At 43.0% G+C, this 19,066-nt stretch overlaps 1 protein-coding gene across 1 annotated transcript in view; it reads right to left on the reverse strand.

The window, feature by feature from the left end:
• Positions 1-19,066, reverse strand: part of LOC309415180 (E3 ubiquitin-protein ligase UHRF2-like) — a gene marked incomplete at both ends in the record, with an annotated part of 157,369 nt that overhangs the window by 47,701 nt on the left and 90,602 nt on the right. The window contains 2 exons of the mRNA XM_082012621.1: positions 4,244-4,462; positions 16,418-16,680. Coding sequence (XP_081868747.1) covers positions 4,244-4,462; positions 16,418-16,680 — 482 coding nt within the window. The remainder of the gene's footprint in view (positions 1-4,243; positions 4,463-16,417; positions 16,681-19,066) is intronic.

Consider the following 19,066-nt stretch of genomic DNA (forward strand, 5'->3'; position numbering starts at 1 on the left):
TGGTGAAATTTAGGAGGTGCCACCACTAAAGCAAACTTTTTCTTAGCTAAAAAGAAATGTTCACTTCAAGTCACACTGTAACATCAGTTTCACTCTTGGTAACACATGAACCCAAGTTCCTAAAATTAAACAGGTGTACTGGGTCTGGCTGGGATGGAGTTAATTTTCTTCATAGCAGCCTGCATGGTGCTGTGCTTTCGATCTGTGACTAAAAAAGCATTGATAACACGCCAGTGTTTTGGCTACTGCTGAGCAGTGCTTATACAACGTCACAGCTTTCTCTTTTTCCTATTCCACATAGATAGGTTGGTTATCAATTGCACTTTAGATGGTAAAGGAAGACCTATGGGGATGTCCCACTGAGGCCCAGTGGCACCCACTAGTCAAAAAGGGCCCTGATCCACTCAGAGCCCATTTATTGCCAATAGGCGCTTGCTTTACAGGTGCAGCATCCAGGTATTATAAGAGGTAGTTTCTGCTATGCCCATTTTATTATCTTCCTATGTCCTTGAAGATGCAGCTGTAGTTACCACCAAACCCACTTGTGTCCGGGTAGTTAAAAATCCCCCTAAGACTGTGCAAAAGGGCCTTGACCCAAAGCACCTTGAAGCATGGAAAGACTATTTGTCCCTGGGCATTCCTGAAAAGGCAATCCTCATTTTGGTAGCAAGGTGTGGCAAGGTGTGGAAGCCTCATATCAAGAATGGGAGCATGCTTTTTTTTAGGGCCAGTTCTGTTCACTATTCTTATCAATGATCTAGATGCAGGAGTTGGCAAGTTAGCACCATTAGCAAGTTTGCTGATGATACTAAACTGGGAGGTGCTGTTGACTCTCTTGAGGGACAAGACACCCTGCAGAGGGATCTAGATAGATTGAAGCATTGGGCAATGATTAATGGCATGAAATTTAACAAGAACAAATGCTCGATTCTGCACCTGGGATGGAGTAATGCCAGGCACAAGGATAAATTGGGAGAGGAGTGGCTGGAGAGCAGCCCTGCAGAAAGGGATCTGGGAGTGCTGGTTGACAGCAGGCTCAGTGTGAGTCAGCAGTGTGCCCTGGCAGCCAAGAGGGCAAACCTCATCCCGGGGTGCATCAAACAGTATAACCAGCTGGTAAAAAGAGGTGATTATCCCTCTGTATTCAGTGTTTGTGCGGCCTCACCTTGAGTACTGTGTGCAATTCTGGGCCCTGCAATTTAAGAAGGCTGTGAAGGTCCTCGAATGCATCCAGAGGAGGGCAACAAAGCTGGTGAAAGGGCTGGAAGGCACATCCTCTGAGGAGTGGCTAAGGACTCTGGGTTTGTCTGGTTTGGAGAAAAGGAGGCTGAGAGGTGACCTCATTGCTCTCTACAGCTTCCTGAGCAGGGGAAGTGGAGAGGGAGGTGCTGATCTCTTCTCCCTGGTATCCAGTGACAGGACACATGGAAATGGTTCAAAGGTGCACCAGGGGAGGTTCAGGCTTGATATCAGGAAGCATTTATTTACTGAGAGGGTGGTCAAACACTGGAACAAACTTCCTAGAGAGGTGGTCGATGCCCCGTGCTTGTCGGTGTTTAAGAGGCATTTGGACAATGCCCTTAGTAATACACTTTAACTTTTGGTCAGCCCTGAAGTGGTCAGGCAGTTGGACTAGATGATCGTTGTAGGTCCCTTTCAACTGAACTATTCTGTTCTATTCTATTCTGTTCTATTCTACTCTATTCTATTCTTTACCTGCCACTTTCCTTGCCCTTTATCATATTTACAAACTCTTTGGGGATCGCCTCCTTACACTTAAGGTTTTATATCTTATTCTTCACAATGTCCTTTGCAATGTTCCCTTCCTGAAGGATGTGCACAATCCATTACCATTCAGTGCTGGGTTTTCGGTATCTCCGCTATCACTGACAGAGTCTGGCCTTGAGGTCCCAACCATTTTGTTCTCACTCCTCTCTCCTTTCCCTATTCTGCAGGTACCGAAGTTCCCTAAGACTCACCTATTACAGAAACCCCTCCTTTCGCCACCTTCACAAGCTCTCGTAGGGACTACAGTGTGAGCATGTATTCCCTCTACCAACACCATCACCACAGCTCTAATTACAAGGGTACTAGGACCAGTTTTGTATGGAGGAATTCTGAAAAGAGTAACTCAAATAACTACTTGCTGCTTGGCTTGTAGCCTAGACAGGATGCATTTTGTTCTTTTCTTGTAGATTGCCTCCTTTGACATCTTGCTACTCTGAAGAAGAAATCCCAATTCCCCATGACTCTTGGTTCACTAAATTTTCAGGACAAATGGGAAAATCTGGCTCATGGAATTCACTATTTTAATATTGCCAGATCCGTGATCTATCCTGTGGATCATCAACAATGGGCCTGGCAAGGAACGAAAGGATGGCAATCGGTAGACACTGAAGCCTGCATCCCTGAGTGAGGTCTAGAGTTCATGTGTGAAGGAAATTCCTTTAAAACCTTTGATATGTGTCTTAATTCCCCTAGCAGAGTCTGTCATTTCTCAGTAGACCTCAGTGAACTGAGACAATACTCATCTATGTCTGGAACAGTTGTGCATCTTCATGATCTTCATGTCCTGTATATATTAACTCTACATATAACCATATGTCCTGGTTCAGCCTGGATAGAGTTAATTTTCTTCATAGAAGCTAGTGAGAGGCTGTGTTTTGGATTTGGGATGGGAAAATGTTGATAACGTACTGATGTTTTCAGTTGTTGCTAAGCAGTCAAGGACTGTCCAGCTTTTCATGCGGGCCTACCAGGGAGAAGGCTGGGGGTGCACGGGAAGCTGGGAGGGGACACAGCCAGGACAGCTGACCCAGGCTGGCCAAAGAGATATTCCATACCATATGACATCATGCTCGGTATATAAAGCTAGGGCAAAGAAGAAGGAAGGGGTGGGGGAACATTCGGAGTTATGGCATCTGTCCTCCCAAGAAACCATTACATGTGACGGAGCCCTGCTTCCCTGGAGATGGCTGAACACCTGCCTGCCGATGGGAAGTAGTGAACGAATTCCTTGTTTTGCTCTGCTTGCATGTGCGGCTTTTGCTTTCCCTATTAAACTGTCTTTATCTCAAACCATGAGTTTTCTCACTTTTACTCTTCCGATTCTCTCCCTTCTCCCACCGTGGGGGAGCGAGTGGCTGCGTGGTGCTTAGTTGCTGGCTGAGGTTAAACCATGACACCATACTTTACTTTATGTTAGTTAATCCATGTACCTGTTATTTTACAACCCTATCCGGATGTGATTTTAACTATACTGCCCCAATTATAATTTATCAAGTACTGTCAACTAATTATACCCTCTACCTCCACATCACCCCTACCCCTACCGGTATGAATTTGTCATGGTTGAATGTGTTTTGCAACGTGAAGAGTTACATCGACTACTGAAACATGCAAAGGAGCAGGCACAACAAACTTTAATAGCTGTCCACCATGATACCACAAAGATCAAATAAATCCTGGAATGTGTTCAAAAAATAGTGAGACATAGCTGGTAGGAATCCCTGCTAGAATGGACTGCAACAGCTATGGGGATGTCCTACTTCATTCCCCTAGTTTTTATACTTATTTTGAGCGGTTTCTTATTTGTTCTAGTCATCATATTATACATTCTTACTTGGCTTCTGGCTCGCACTATTCTGATGGTTTCTCGACGCACCACCTTATTGACTGCCTTGATTTTAATCCTTCATCACTCCATGACCAAACTCCCCTCTGCACCTGACACCCTTGGGGAGGTGGGAGGCATTGACATTGGTCTTGGCCTTATGCTGCCATGACAAGATGACCACCCTTTCCCTCACTGAGCTGCGTAAGCAAGGGTGGAAATGGGGGGCTAGTATTGCCTTATAAAGTATTTATGGGTCCCATACACACTAAGGATGGAACCAGCACAGAGGGGGAAGAAGATGTGGGATGTGATGATTGGTTAACAAGTCCAGATAGCGCTTCCATGACTCAACAATAAAAGAGGACAGTGCAATCAGGTGAGTATTGTCTCAGCATGTTCATCGTGGTCTACTGAGAAATGAGAGATTCCACTAGGGGAATTAAGGCACATATCAAAGGTTCTAAAGGAATTTCCTTCACACATGAACCCCAGACCTGGCTCAGCTGTGGAAATACAGTATATTATTGTTAATCTAATGAGTAGCAAACAAAACCTAAAAGCTTTAGGTTTTGTTTGCTTATTTAAGAATGCAAATAGGCTTTCCATATTAAGCCAAAGAAATCTTACCCCAGCAAAATTTTAGCATGAACCTCTTTGTTAGTCCTTGAAATTTCTCTCAGAGAGGTAATTTCTGCATCAAACCAGAATCCTCTTTCTTCTGGAGCCTCAACATTGTAGTTAACCATCACCACATCACCCACTTTTAGTTCACTCCACTTGAGAATGGTTCTTGCTCGTGGTCGAAGATTTTTGGTGTCCATTTCTACTATGCCATTCTCTGGATACCTTGAAAGGCAAAACAGAACAGAAAAGACAATTAGTACTCCCAAAGTAGTAAGAAGTAAGTTAAAGACAATGTTTTTCAAAATAACTTTTGTGAGTGTTAATGCTTAACTCTGTTTAAATATTTGATCTAGTATGTTTTTTTCTAAATTTTATTAGTCTAAATGCGGACTAGGGACTTGACTAATCTCATAGCAGAAAAAGCATCCAGCAATCCAAAGGAAAGAAAAAATCCATGAGCATTTGATGATTTCTTTTTATAAGTTCAAGTTCAAGTTTCCACATAGGCACAGATCAAATGTGTTCTCAGTAAAGTCAAAGGACCCAATTAAACCAACAGTGAAAAACCAACAAAGATTAAAACTAGAATCTTCAAAAAATCAACCCTATAAACACAGCACATATAAAAAAAAATCTCATGATGAAGATTGCACGAGTCCACATTCCATTTACCAAACAATGTTCAAAAAAATGGCTAACAGCAGAAACTCATAACCAACATCAGGACTATTTCTAAGACTTTCTAATAGACATGGCAGCTAATAGTTTTAAAGTGTTTTCTCTCTTTAGTTATAAAATTAAAACCCTATTATGTTAAATCAGAGAAGCATTACTTCAGGATTTCTCTTAATGAGGTACAGTAAGGGTTGCAAAATTATAAGAAATAAAGAATAGGCAGAAAGAAAAAGACAGTTCACTAAAAGACATTTATGGGATTTTGGGTTCTTTGGCAGTTGTGTTTTTTTTTTTTTTTAAACTACAAACGTGATTGTCACCTCCCCCATCCCAGCTATATTATGAAAAATTTCTACTGAGCTCTATTCCCTTTTCAAGTTGAGAGACATTCATTTAGAACAATTAAAGTAGTGCTATTTGAATGGGATTCTACTACAATTAAAGAGCACAAAAATAATAAAAAAGAGGTGCTTAAAGTTTTGGAGGTGCCAACTCTGTTTAACAACATAGTCTTAAATTATCTGTGTAAAGCCATTTTGCAGTGACTGTAGAGGTTGCATAGCCTCCATATGTGCTGGAAAAACTGTGCAATGTGGACACTGAAAATAACCCCAGGAAAAGGAAGTTGGACTGTTATAAAAATATAGAAATATAACCTCTTAAACTAAAAGAAGAGAAGGGAAGGGAAGGGAAGGGAAGGGAAGGGAAGGGAAGGGAAGGGAAGGGAAGGGAAGGGAAGGGAAGAGAAGAGAAGAGAAGAGAAGAGAAGAGAAGAGAAGAGAAGAGAAGAGAAGAGAAGAGAAGAGAAGAGAAGAGAAGAGAAGAGAAGAGAAGAGAAGAGAAGAGAAGAGAAGAGAAGAGAAGAGAAGAGAAGAGAAGAGAAGAGAAGAGAAAAGAAAAGAAAAGAAAAGAAAAGAAAAGAAAAGAAAAGAAAAGAAAAATTCAGTTGGAAGGGACCTACAACAATCTAGTCCAACTGCCTGACCACTTCAGGGCTGACCAAAAGTTAAAGCGTATTACTAAGGGCATTGTCCAAATGCCTCTTAAACACCGACAAGCACGGGGCATCGACTACCTCTCTAGGACATCTGTTCCAGTGTTTGACCACCCTCTCAGTAAATAAATGCTTCCTGATGTCAAGCCTGAACCTCCCCTGGTGCACCTTTGAACCATTTCCATGTGTCCTGTCACTGGATACCAGGGAGAAGAGATCAGCACCTCCCTCTCCACTTCCCCTGCTCAGGAAGCTGTAGAGAGCAATGAGGTCACCTCTCAGCCTCCTTTTCTCCAAACCAGACAAACCCAGAGTCCTTAGCTGCTCCTCATAAGTAGTGAGAACAGCTGTGTGAGGTGTGTCCAGGTGGATGATCTGCTCAGCCTGGTGGCAGAGCTACGAGAGGAGGTAGAAAGGTTAAGGAGCATCAGGGAGTCTGAGAAAGAGATAGACTCGTGGAACCATGCCCTGCCCTCCCTGAGACAGAAGCAGGAACAGCCACCAGGAAAAAAACAAGATCAAAGGGGGTCCTCTATCCTCCCCCTGCCAGGCTGAAGGCAGTAACTTAAAGGAAAGGAGTGAATGGAGGCAAGTCCATGCTTGGGGCAGCTGGCGAAACCCCTCCTTGCCCACCTCGCCTCCCCAGGTGCCTCTGTACAACAGGTATGAGGCTCTGGATGTGGAAGGCCAGTCCATGGATGATGTGGATGACGGTCCAGCTTCACCAGAGGTGTTGCCAGGGTCAGAAAGGCCTACCGCCCATATCACGACCACCTCCGCAAGGAAGAAAAGATGGGTTATAGTTGTAGGCAACTCCCTTCTGAGGGGAACGGAGGGTCCACTATGCCTGACAGACCCTTCTCTTAGGGAAGTCTGCTGCCTCTCTGGGGCCTGGGTTAAGGACATCACTAGGAAACTTCCTAGCCTGGTGTGGCCCTCGGACTGTTACCCACTACTGCTCTTCTGTTTGGGTGGAGATGAAGCTGCAACTCATAGTCCAAGGGTGATCAAAAGAGACTTCAGGGCCTTGGGATGGTTGGTAAGGGAATCCGGTTCACAGGTTATTTTTTCCTCTCTCCTTCCAGTTGTGGGCAGCAACATAGGGAGGAACAGATGGGCCCAGTCTATTAACGCATAGCTCTGTGTCTGGTGTCACCGCCACAATTTCGGGTTTTGTGATAACGGGATGGCCTACATGGCATCTGGCTTAATGGCATCAGATGGGATTCACCTTTCTCAAAGGGGAAGAGGGTCTTTGCTCGCAAGCTAGCGGGGCCTTATTGACAGGGCTTTAAACTAGACTCAAAGGGGGAGGGGGTTAATATCAGGCTTGCCCGTGACAAGCTGTGGGATGACACGCCACCATTAGAGGGACAGGGTGCTAGCGAGGCCCCTCAGCCTGTTGCATCAGAGAAAGACCTCAAAGGAACAAAAGGGGGTTGCTCTAAGAGGGCGACATGGCCGACAGCCCAGCTGAAGTGCTTCTACACCAATGCACGCAGCATGGGCAACAAACAGGAGTCGTCAGAAGCCACTGTGCTGCTAGAAAGCTGCGACCTGGTTGCCATTACTGAAACTTGATGGGATGAATCCCACGGCTGGAGTGCGGTTATTGATGGCTGCAGACTGTTCAGAAGGAACAGGCAAGGAAGGAAGGGCCAAGGCGTTGCCCTCTACATCAAGAAATGGATAGTGTGTGAAGAGCTGTCTCTGAAGAATAGCCAGGAGCAGATCGAAAGCTTATGGGTAAGAATCAGGGACCGAGGCAACAGAGGGAACCTTGTGGTTGGTGTCTACTACAGGCTGCTCGATCAAAGGGAGTCTATTGATGAAGCCTTCTTAGTCTGGCTACAGGAGGCATCGTGCTCACAGGGTCTCGTCCTGCTGGGGGACTTCGATCACCCAGACATCTGCTGGAAAAGTAGCATGGCGAGCTGTAGGCAATCCAGGAGACTCCTGGAGTGCATGGAGGATAACTTCTTAAGCCAGGTAATAGACAGCCCTACCGGGGGGATGCCATACTGGACCTGTTAGTCACCAATGCGAGTGAGCTAATTGGTGATGTGATAAATGATTTAGTCCCAAACAGGATTACAATTTAAGTTTACAATTTATTAAACGAGTAGAGGCAAGCAAACAGCGCTGGGTGCGCCGGGAGTCTCCGCTCCAGCAAGACGCACGCGGTACAGTTCCTGTTCTTGGTTTATATCCTGTCTGCTAATACATATTCATGAATAGGCGTGTCTTCTTCGGCGCATGCCCTCTTCTCCTTCTAGAGTCTTCTCGAATCTTCCTCAGCGTGCCCCCAGGATGACCCCAAACTTTATGGATGCACTTTACAAGTTTCTCTTTACACAATACTATGCGGTCAGTGGTCAAACTGGTTTGAGCTGATATACCAGCAAAGTAGTTTAAGTTTCTCCTGTAAAATACCCCTTTTTATGGTGCAGGAGAAATCCATAAAAGTACAGAAGGTTACACTTCATCACACGAATCAGATGAACATATTTCACAATCCCCCATCTTCTTCTTTATAGTATTGATTCGTGTTTTCATTTCCAATCGAGTACTGCAGATATCTGCATTCCTTGTATAACTGAGTGGATTAATCTTGTAACAATCCCCCACATATCCCCAATACAACTATCCCGATTTTAGTAAGCCAATCACCACCCATAAAATCTCCCCAAAATCCTCCTAGATTGACTCCATTCCAAGTTTGTCTCTCAGGAGGCCATTCATTATACACCTGGACTCCTAGTCGCTCTCCCCGATTTATGGGTAACAGGAAAAAACTAGGTCTTACTAGTTCCAATTCTTACTCGTTTGGAGTACCCATTGTTGTTTCCTATTACCCTTTCCCATTGTTTTCCAAACTTGGGGATTACTTATATTGCTCTCCATAGCTTCCCATGGCCATCGTTCACCTCGATTTGTTCCACCACAAACATAACAATTAGTTATACTCAATGACTTAGCAATGCTTTCAGCAAGATTTACAAATCAATTTTTAGCAACTGTTTCTATTTCATGATCTTTTGTTCTTTATATCATAAGTCCCATTTTGGTTACTTTTTCCTGTTTCCACTTTTCTAAGTTTACAGGTCCTACACACTTCTGGGGTAAACCCCAGCTGGATGTTACAACCTTACTTAACTTATCCGTCCCCTTCTAGTGGTTACTACACATTGACTACAGTTATTTGCCGTAGTCAGAGTCAAGGAACTCACCCCAAGTAGAGCTAGAAGAGGTCCGGTCAGGGCCATAGTGATCGGCAGTCACAGCCCGAAGGGGTTGCAGCCCTTGGCAGACCCTTTTTAAGCCGCAACACCAGTTCCCCTCCGGTCTTGCCCTCTTCCTTCCTTTAAGGGGGTGCTTTCTTAGTACCCAAATTAATTCTTCTAAGGGGGTGGATGTTCCACAGCGGATGCACCTGAAGTCTATATTATTTAAACTATGTTCTTGTCCTCCTCTTGGAGAGATACTGAGAACATTTCGCTCTTACAAATAAACAACACCTTCTACACAAAGGCTTTGCTGATCCTCCCATACACTAGTATATTTGCAAAACTGATCCCTGTTATTAGTCTCCCTGTTCACCAATTCTACAGGAGTAGCCACAATAAAATTCCCACAGCAATTTAGCCTTTTACTCCTTCACTGGACCTTTCACTCGCGACACGTGTCCATCCTTTTTCAGCAGTTCTCACAGCTGTTTCTGTAATTGCAAATCCTAAAGGTGGTGTTTGGGCCACCATCCCAATCTCTCTTAATTCTTTTAATCTTTTTCCAATGGTAATTATATATTGTTGGATACTATGATCCTCAATTACATCGTTCCCCAGAGGCATTCCTTGAAAATAAGGCATGCCATACAACATTTCATATGGCGATAATCCAGTCTCACTGTCCAATGGTAAACATTTCGTCCAGGGCATTTGTGTCTCAATCATTAATTTATTCATTCTTTCTACCTTCCCCGAGCTTTGTGGGTGCCACGGAGTATGGTGTTCCCACTGAATACCTAATGATTGACATAATAGTTTTATTATTTTAGAAGTAAAATGTGTGCCCTGAGTCAGAATCAATGTACTGGATTATCCCATATCTAGGTATCAAATGTTCCAATAAAATTTTTACCACCATCTGTGCCGTAGCTCGTGCTACAGGGTAAGCTTCTACCCACTGTGTTAAATGATCTACTATTACCAATAAATATTTTTGCAATCGACTTGTACTTTCTCAAAAGGTCTGTAAGCTGTTTTTCTCCCTCCCGTGGAACATTTCTCGCCCATCGGGCAGTGTCCATTTTCCTTGTTCTAATTTAGCTCCTATTTTCTCCAATTTTGTTTGTTCTTCTGGGGTAAACTTCTCTCTTTCCTCTCGTCCTTCTTTGCTAGTGTCCTCCTTTGTTTGTATGACATTAATTTTGGCAACTTTAGTCCTCGAGGCTGCTTCCTGGGCCTCTTTATCTGCTAAGTTATTTCCTCTAGTTCGGTAATCTAATCCCTTTTGGTGTCCCCTCACATGTACCACTGCTATCTCCTTTGGTTCTCTTAATGCCTTTAAAATTTTTACTATTAATTCTTGATGTATTAAATTCCTCCCTTGAGTATTAATCAAACCTCTTTCTTCCCAAATTTTTCCAAAAGTGTGGACCACCCCATATGCGTATTTAGAATCTGTAAATATAGTCCCGCTTCTTCCTTTTAATAATTCCAGGGCCCTACATAGGGCATACAGCTCACAAGCCTGAGCTGACCATGATGGACTCAAAGGTCCTGATTCTACAAGTTCTAAGTCCTTATTAATTATTGCATATCCCGATTTCCTCTTCCCTTCTACCACTCGGGAGGAGCCATCTATAAACAGCGCTTCTCCATTTTCCAACTCAGCATCTCTTAAATCTGATCTCACCTCAGTCTGGGTCTCAATTACCTCTAAACATTTATGTTGTAATTCCTCTGATGGTTCTCCAAACAAAAATTGTGCTGGACTCTGAGCAGAAGTCACCCTCAGTTCTAAGTCAGGGGAGTCTATTAGTATTGCTTCATACTTTAGGATCTAGCTGTCCATTAACCATTTTTCCGCTTTTTGTTGTAAAACATTTCTGAATCTTCCTAACTTCCTCTATTAATAATGCTGTAGCAACCAAAGCTTGGAGACAAGCAGGCCATCCTCTGCTTACTGGATCAAGTAACTTAGAACAATAACCCACGGGTTTTTTGATTCCTGCCTAATCTTAAGAACTCCATATGCTGTCTGGCTTGATGTATTCACAAAGAGATTACTTTTTCACTATAATTTTCAAGCCATGGTCTACAATATCCTAATAATCCCAGTATTTGCCTAATTTCCTTTTTAGTTTGTGGGGGTCTTAAGGATAGAATCCCAGATCTTTGATCAGGACACCTTTAATCCCTTTTCCCCTAGAAAATTTAACAATTTAATGGTGGCTTTTCGGGTCCCCTCTTCAGTTTCTCCTGCTACTAATAAATTTGTCCAAATAGATTTGGTGACTCTGTAAACCCTTGTGGTAACACAGTCCATCTTAATTGTTATTTACGTCCTCCCACTCAAAGGCAAAATAATCTTTGGATCCCTCATCCAGAGGACAGGCCCAAAAAGCATCCTTCAAATCTATTACACTATACCAAGTGTGTTTGGACAACTTCAGGTTTTAATCCTTTTCGACCCTCCATAGGTATAGGGTATTGCTTGATTCTAATTGGGCAATTTGTCCCCTTGACACTGAATGCTCAAGTTTAACTTCAAAATCAAATCCCTTCCTAATAAATTGTATTCCGCTTCAGGGAGCAAAAGTAAATCATTAAGCAAGATATTTACTTTAAAAGGCTCTCCTTTTGCCCCTACTACTGACATATAGCTCTTCCCTTTTTCTATTCCTTTTGGAAGTTTTTGAATGGTTGATTTTTCGGCCCCTGTATCCACTAAAAATAAAACTTCCTCTTTATGGGGACCAATTAATAATTTTATCAAGGGCTCTTGTTGATGTTTAAGTCCCCAGAAGATATAGCCCCTGACACCCGTAATCTTCTTTGAACATTTTCTATATCCTGTCCCCTCTTGTTACAGTAGTAACAGATGGGAATTGTAAATCTTTCTCGATCTTTTGCTTTTTGTTTTTCTTCGTCCCTCCTAACATGGACTTTCTGGGCTTCTCTAAGTCTTATATCCCCCCAGGATTTAGCTACAAATTGTGTTCTAAGGAGTGCGGTCCCAGCCACTGTATTCGGCCTTGGGGAACCTCTTCCTTTATTCCCTGTATGATTATTTAATGGGACTGCCACAAACCCGATGCCTCCCTGATTGCCTCCGAGGGGTACTTCTCGTAGGGGATATAGAGAAGCTCCCTCAGATACAGCAGTCCTACTTCTCGTACATGCAGCCGGAGGTCGATCTAATTCCGGTGCTGTTGGTGGTGGAGGTAGGGGCAACGGTGGTACTGGTAGAGGTACTACGGCCACCGGAGAAGGAGCCGCTGCCGAAGATGGATATGGAGGTGGTAGGTTATCCAGTGGCTCCCATTTATCATCTTTTTCTTTTTCCTTTTCACTTCTCTCCTCTTCCTCAAACTTTTTATCTGTTTTTAATGTAAATAGTGAGGCATAATCGCTTTCCTCTTGACTAAAAGGTTCCTTCGTATTAACATATATATTTAAAGCCTGGCAGACCCAGTCTTCAAAAGATCCAAAACCAGGCCAAAAGACATGTGGTCTCAAAGGTTCTTTTGGCCGTTCTACCATACAATATTGAAATAATTTTAATTTACTTTTTCCTTTTCTGGGGCCCCTATCATTCCAATTTTTAATCATTATTCCTAATGGACTCTCTGGAGGTATTTTTAGTAATTCGCTCCCTTTCTTCTGGTCCTGGGTTCTCGATTTAGTCTGACCCATCTAGGAATTTTTACTGTGGCAATTCCTACAGCCCTTGGTTACCAGTAAGAGTGTCTTGCAGGGGGGTTTAGGACCTATCACCCACCCACGAATCCTATAGGAATCGCTTCGGTCCTTCACCGGCCAAGTCCCTCGCGGGAGATTGGAACCGCGGTTAGAAGACCTCCACAATCGCTTCGGAACTAGGTTCCGTCTCAGTCACACTCTTACACACACAGGCAACCGAATCCCACCCAACCGAATGGTATACACCTTAAATACTTACGACTCCGTCGTCTTCGTTCGGATCTTCGCGCGCAGAATTACGGGCAAAATAAACTGCTGCAGCCAGAAAGGGAGCTCATAAAAAAATCAAATTCTTTGCTTGCCCCTATTCAGGTTCAGGATGGCGTTAGTCCCGACCCGACCCGATCAGGAGCCACCAAATGGTGGGGCGCCCCTCCTAGATCAAGTCAGAATTCAGGAACCAAGACCATCCTGGACGAGCCCCCAATTGAGATAAATGATTGAGTCCCAAACAGGATTCCAATTTAAGTTTACAATTTATTAAACGAATAGAGGCAAGCAAACAGCGCTGGGTGTGCCGGGAGTCTCCGCTCCAGCAAGACGCACGCGGTACAGTTCCTGTTCTTGGTTTATATCCTGTCTGCTAATACATATTCATGAATAGGCGTGTCTTCTTCGGCGCATGCCCTCTTCTCCTTCTAGAGTCTTCTCGAATCTTCCTCAGCGTGCCCCCAGGATGACCCCAAACTTTATGCATGCACTTCACAAGTTTCTCTTTACACAATACTATGCGGTCAGTGGTCAAACTGGTTTGAGCTGATATACCAGCAAAGTAGTTTAAGTTTCTCCTGTAAAATACCCCTTTTTATGGTGCAGGAGAAATCCATAAAAGTACAGAAGGTTACACTTCATCACACGAATCAGATGAACATATTTCACAGTGATGTTAAGACTGGAGGCAGCCTGGGCTGCACTGGTGGAGTTCGCAGTTGTGAGGGATATGGGGCAGGCGAAGAGTAAAGTCAGGACCCTGAATTTTAGGAAAGCAAATTTCCAGCTCTTCAGGGAGTTAGTCAATAGGGCCCCTGGGAAACTGCCCTCAGGGACAAGGGAGCAGAACAGAGCTGGCAGATCTTTAAGGACACTTTCCACAGAGTGCAAGAGCTCTCAGTCCCCAGGTGTAAGAAATCAGGAAGGAAGGCAAGAGACTGGCATGGCTGAGTAGAGACCTGCTGGTCAAACTAAAGGGCAAGAAGGAAATGCACAGGCAGCGGAAGCAGGGACAGGTATCCTGGCAAGAGTACAGGGACGCTGCCCGGTTGTGTAGGGATGGGGTCAGGAAGGCCAAGGTGTGGCTGGAGCTGAACTTGGCAAGGGAAACAAGGAATAATAAGAAGGGCTTCTACAGGTATGTCAGCCAGAAAAGGAAGGTCAGAGAAAGCGTATCTCCCTTGATGAGCAAGACTGGCAGACTGGTAACAACGTATGAGGAGAAGGCTGAGGTACTGAATGACGACTTTGCCTCAGTCTTCACTGGCGGTCTCTCTTCCCACACTTCTCGAGAGGATGGCCTGCAAGACAGGGACTGGAGGAGCAAAGTCCCTCCCATTGTAAGAGAAGATCAGGTTCGAGACCACCTGAGGAACCTGAACACGCACAAGTCCATGGGACCTGACAAGATGCATTCCAGAGTCCTGAGGGAATTGGGTGACGTAGTTGCCAAGCCACTCTCCATGATATCTGAAAAGTCCTGGCAGTCAGGTGAAGTCCCTGGAGACTGGAAAAAGGGAAACATTGCACCCATTTTTAAAAAGGGTAGCAATGGGGACTACCCTGGGGATTCCCAACCTGTCAGCCTCACCTCTGTGCCTGGGAAGATCATGGAGCAGATCCTCCTAGAAGCTATGCTAAGGCACATGGAGGACAGGGAGGTGATTTGAGACAGCCAGCATGGCTTCACCGAGGGCAAGTCCTGCCTGACCAACCTAGTGGCCTTCTATGATGGAGTGACCACATCAGTGGACAAGGGAAGAGCTACACATGTCATCTATCTGGACTTCTGTAAGGCCTTTGACATGGTTCCCCACAACATCCTTCCCTCTAAATTGGAAAGAGATGGATTTGATAGGTGGACTGTTCGGTGGTTGAGGAATTGGTTGGATGGTCGCACCCAGAGGGTAGTGGTCAATGACTCAATGCCCAGATGGAGATTGGTGATGAGTGGTGTCCCTCAGGGGTCCATATTGGGACCAGTACTGTTTAATATCTTCATCAATGCCATAGACAGTGGGATCGAGTGCACCCTCAGCAAGATTGCAAATGACACTAAGCTGAGCGGTGTGGTTGACATGCCTGAGGGACAGGATGCCATCCAGAGGGACCTGGACAAGCTCAAGGAATGGGCCTGTGTGAACCTCATGAGGTTCAACAAGGCCAAGTGCAGGGTCCTGCACCTGAGTCGAGGCAACCCCCGGTATCAATACAGGCTGGGGGATGAAGGGATTGAGAGCAGCCCTGCCGAGAAGGACTTGGGGGTACTGGCAGATGAAAAATTGGACATGAGCCCGCAACGTGTGCTCACAGCCCAGAAGGCCAATCGTATCCTGGGCTGCATCCAAAGAAGCGCAGCCAGCAGGTCAAGGGAGGTGATTCTGCCCTTCTACTCTGCTCTGGTGAGACCCCACCTGGAGTACTGCACCTAGCTCTGGAGCCCTCAGCACAAGGAAAGACATGGACCTGTTGGAGTGGGTCCAGAGGAGGGCCACAAAAATGATCAGAGGGCTGGAACACCTCTCCTACGAGGAAAGGCTGAGAGAGTTGGGGTTGTTCAGCCTGGAGAAGAGAAGGCTCCAGGGAGACCTTAATTGCAGCCTTCCAGTACTATAAAGGGGGCTTATAAGAAAGATGGGGACAGACTTTTTAGCAGGGCCTGTTGCAGTAGGACAAGGGGTTACAGTTTCAAACTAAAAGAGGGTAGACTCAGACTCGATATAAGGAAGAATTTTTTCACAATGAGGGTGGTAAAACACTGGCACAGGTTGCCCAGAGAGGTGGTAGTTGCCCTGTCCCTGGAAACATTCAAGGTCAGGTTGGATGGGGCTCTGAGCAACCTGATCTAGTTGAAGATGTCCCTGCTCATTACAGGGGAGTTGGACTAAATGACCCTAAAAGGTCCCTTTCAACCCAAAGGTTCTATGGTTCTATGAATCTATGAACTGAATATGAGCAGAGTAGTTTTTGAAGAAAATTTTAACTTATATTTTACATAGAAAAACAAGTAGAGAAAAATCCAGTGCATAGTTTCCTTTCCTTCGAGATAGGGATTCTGAGTTTCATAAAGTCAAGAGAAAGTTAATACTTCACAGGAATTTGTGAATAAAAGAGGAGAAGAAAGAAAACCCTCATTACTCTCAGGATATTCATTATATCTGACTGAAAGACATTATGGCTTTTTAATATTTCTTTCCTTGGTTGCAATATTGAACTTGTTCTCTTCGATTCCAAGTTTCTTCAACAAAATTATTTGTTTATACACACCAAAACATAACATGATGTCCTCAAAATAATATCAGAAGCACTTACTCATCATACTTGATATGATAAATAGCTTCTTCATCAGTCTCCGTGCAGTCTGAGTAAGATGTGGATGGTGTACTGTCCAAATAATTTGCATTCTCTCTAGAATGATCTTGATTTATGTTTCCATTAGTCCTTCTGTAAGAATTGCCACTCTTTACTTGAGCTTTACCATTCTTATGTCCTTTTGTTCCTCGAGTAACATTTTCTACATGAGCTTCAAACCAGGCTCCGATGCTGACATCACGGGCATCCACCAATTCGTTTATCTAAAAGGAAAATTTGATAATGAATATTTATTTTCTATAATCCTGGTTAAGAACAGAAAGGAAAACTGACTAAACTACTTAACTGTCAGTTAAAAACATTTATGCACCGCTGATTTCAACTGGTTTGGGCTTGGGTAAGTTAGAGCAACATTCAGTCATTCAAGTGTTGTGCTTTAAGTATTTTATTCCTCTACTCTTAATAAGATCTGTTATGAACACAATTTGTAAAAAATATATTTTTAAAAGTTGAGGATGATTTATTTTTTCTTTTTTAGCCTACAAATTAGCTTAATCTCTCTTTCCACTTAACTTTTTCTTGCTTCATGGAATTGTTCCTTATGACTAAAATAAGCACATATACTTATTAGCCCACAACCAGATTTTAAGATTTCCCTGGACTTCCAAATTGGAATTATTACTTAACTCTGATTCTTTTTGACCTGCACTGTTGCTGAATCCTTCAATGTTTGAGAAAAGAGGGGGGAGGGAGATGGGATCTCCAAGTCTAACAAGGCTGCTATCATAACCAATCGAGACTGGTGCTTCCATAAATCTTTCAACTGTAAAAAACAGAAGTCTCTCATGACTCTTCTCCTTTCTGTGCTCACAGTAGTGCTGGTAGTAAGTTATAAAACTACTCTATTGTAGAGCATCTTTCTGTCTGTCTGTCTTTCTCCTAACACATTTTCTCAAGCCTTCAACTAATTAAATACATATTACTTCAACAATACAAGGTTTTTCCTGTGATTTGAGTTAAACCACTGAGGTATACACCGCTTGAGTTACACAGGCATTCTTTTAAAAACTCTAGTGTATTTTCTTTGAAATATTAACTGGATTAAAATAGTATTAAAAAAACCCCACTTAAGGAACACCTTCGTACACTGCACACCAAGTGTAAGAAAACATTATTGCAATAGAACTGCTATGGAGCCATACCAAGTGAAGAAGATAAGGCATATGGAAGAGGACTCTAAGATGAAAAATTTAAGGTAAATTCCAAAAATGCTCAGAATAGGTTCAATTACTGTAAAATCAAATTGTGGGAATTACTTTTCACGCTCATTTCAGAAATAATAACAGGAATGTTTCACAGATGTATTTTTAGTTTTACTTTATTTGCAAAACATCCTTTTCTTCTGTTTTTTTTACATAAAGGAAATTTACCTTCTGAAGACCATCTAAATGTCCCTTTAAAAAAACCAAAACCAACCAACCAACCAACCAACAAAAAAACCCAGAAAAATTGAGCCCAAAAGATAACACATTAACATAGCAGCCAACCTCAGGGCATGAACAAACTTGTTTTACCACACTATGATGCATACAAGAGAATTGTGCATTTCCAAAATGTTTAATAAGCAGGCTCTGTACTGATACATAGATAGAACAATTATAAAACTCATTTTTCTGGGATAAATTTATAAGGCTGAATTGCTTCATGGACTGTATAATGCGTTTACAGTTTTTTAAAGCGAGGGCAGTTTAATTTGCCACAGATGTGTATGGTTTAATTTATAGCCTTAATCAAGCAGCAAGACAGTGACAGAGATGGGTATTTATTCTTACTACACCCAAAGACCAGCATCTATAAACAAGACAACATGAATGATATTAATTATCAGTATTTAAACTGAAGCAATCATTAGGTAATTTGAATTACAAATGAAGGCAGTTCCTAAACTAACAAATTTACCAAGAGATAGAGGGTGAAAGGTAAGAATATAATGCATAAAGTATATATCATATTGAGCCTATTTCTTCTTACTTTTCACACGCTTCCTTGAAAAAAAGCCATCAAAAATTCAACCCTTTCCTTTTTCCCCCCCATGTAAAATCCTGGCGTCTAATTTACATTTTTATTCTCAACTCCCACGATATTAAAAAGTATACCTTTTTAAAAGATAAACCTATAATAAAGAAATTAAAGCTCCACCTTGTTTTAAGTCAGTCTGTTGACCTATTTTAAACATAAGGAGCAGGTATTTCTGTAAGGAAAGCTCAGGAAAACATCCCTATGTAACCTTAGGCATTTCAATTAGTTCTAGCTTAAAGTGATTTGCAACTTCTTCCTCCTGAAAATGCAGTTGAGACACAGACATTATTGAGGTTTCCCCATCTGCAGCTACTTCTTGAGACTAGCTACAAAGATGACAAAGAAGCCATGTTATTCAAGCTAAAAAACATTAGAGCCAGAAAGAAGAAAGTCTCCCGTGATCGTTCCTCCCAAATGCATCTTTCTATACTGTGATGCTCGCGCTTGGACAATAGACTTCCCAGCCTTGTAGAGAATAAAGGCAAATAATTATGAGTATAAATCCTTGAGGACTATATCACAGTTATTTTATATACCATCCTATTTATACCTGATGAACTAAAGATGTAG

The sequence above is a fragment of the Phaethon aethereus genome, assembly GCF_964289735.1.
Source record: "Phaethon aethereus genome assembly, chromosome: W".
Taxonomy (NCBI): domain Eukaryota; kingdom Metazoa; phylum Chordata; class Aves; order Phaethontiformes; family Phaethontidae; genus Phaethon; species Phaethon aethereus.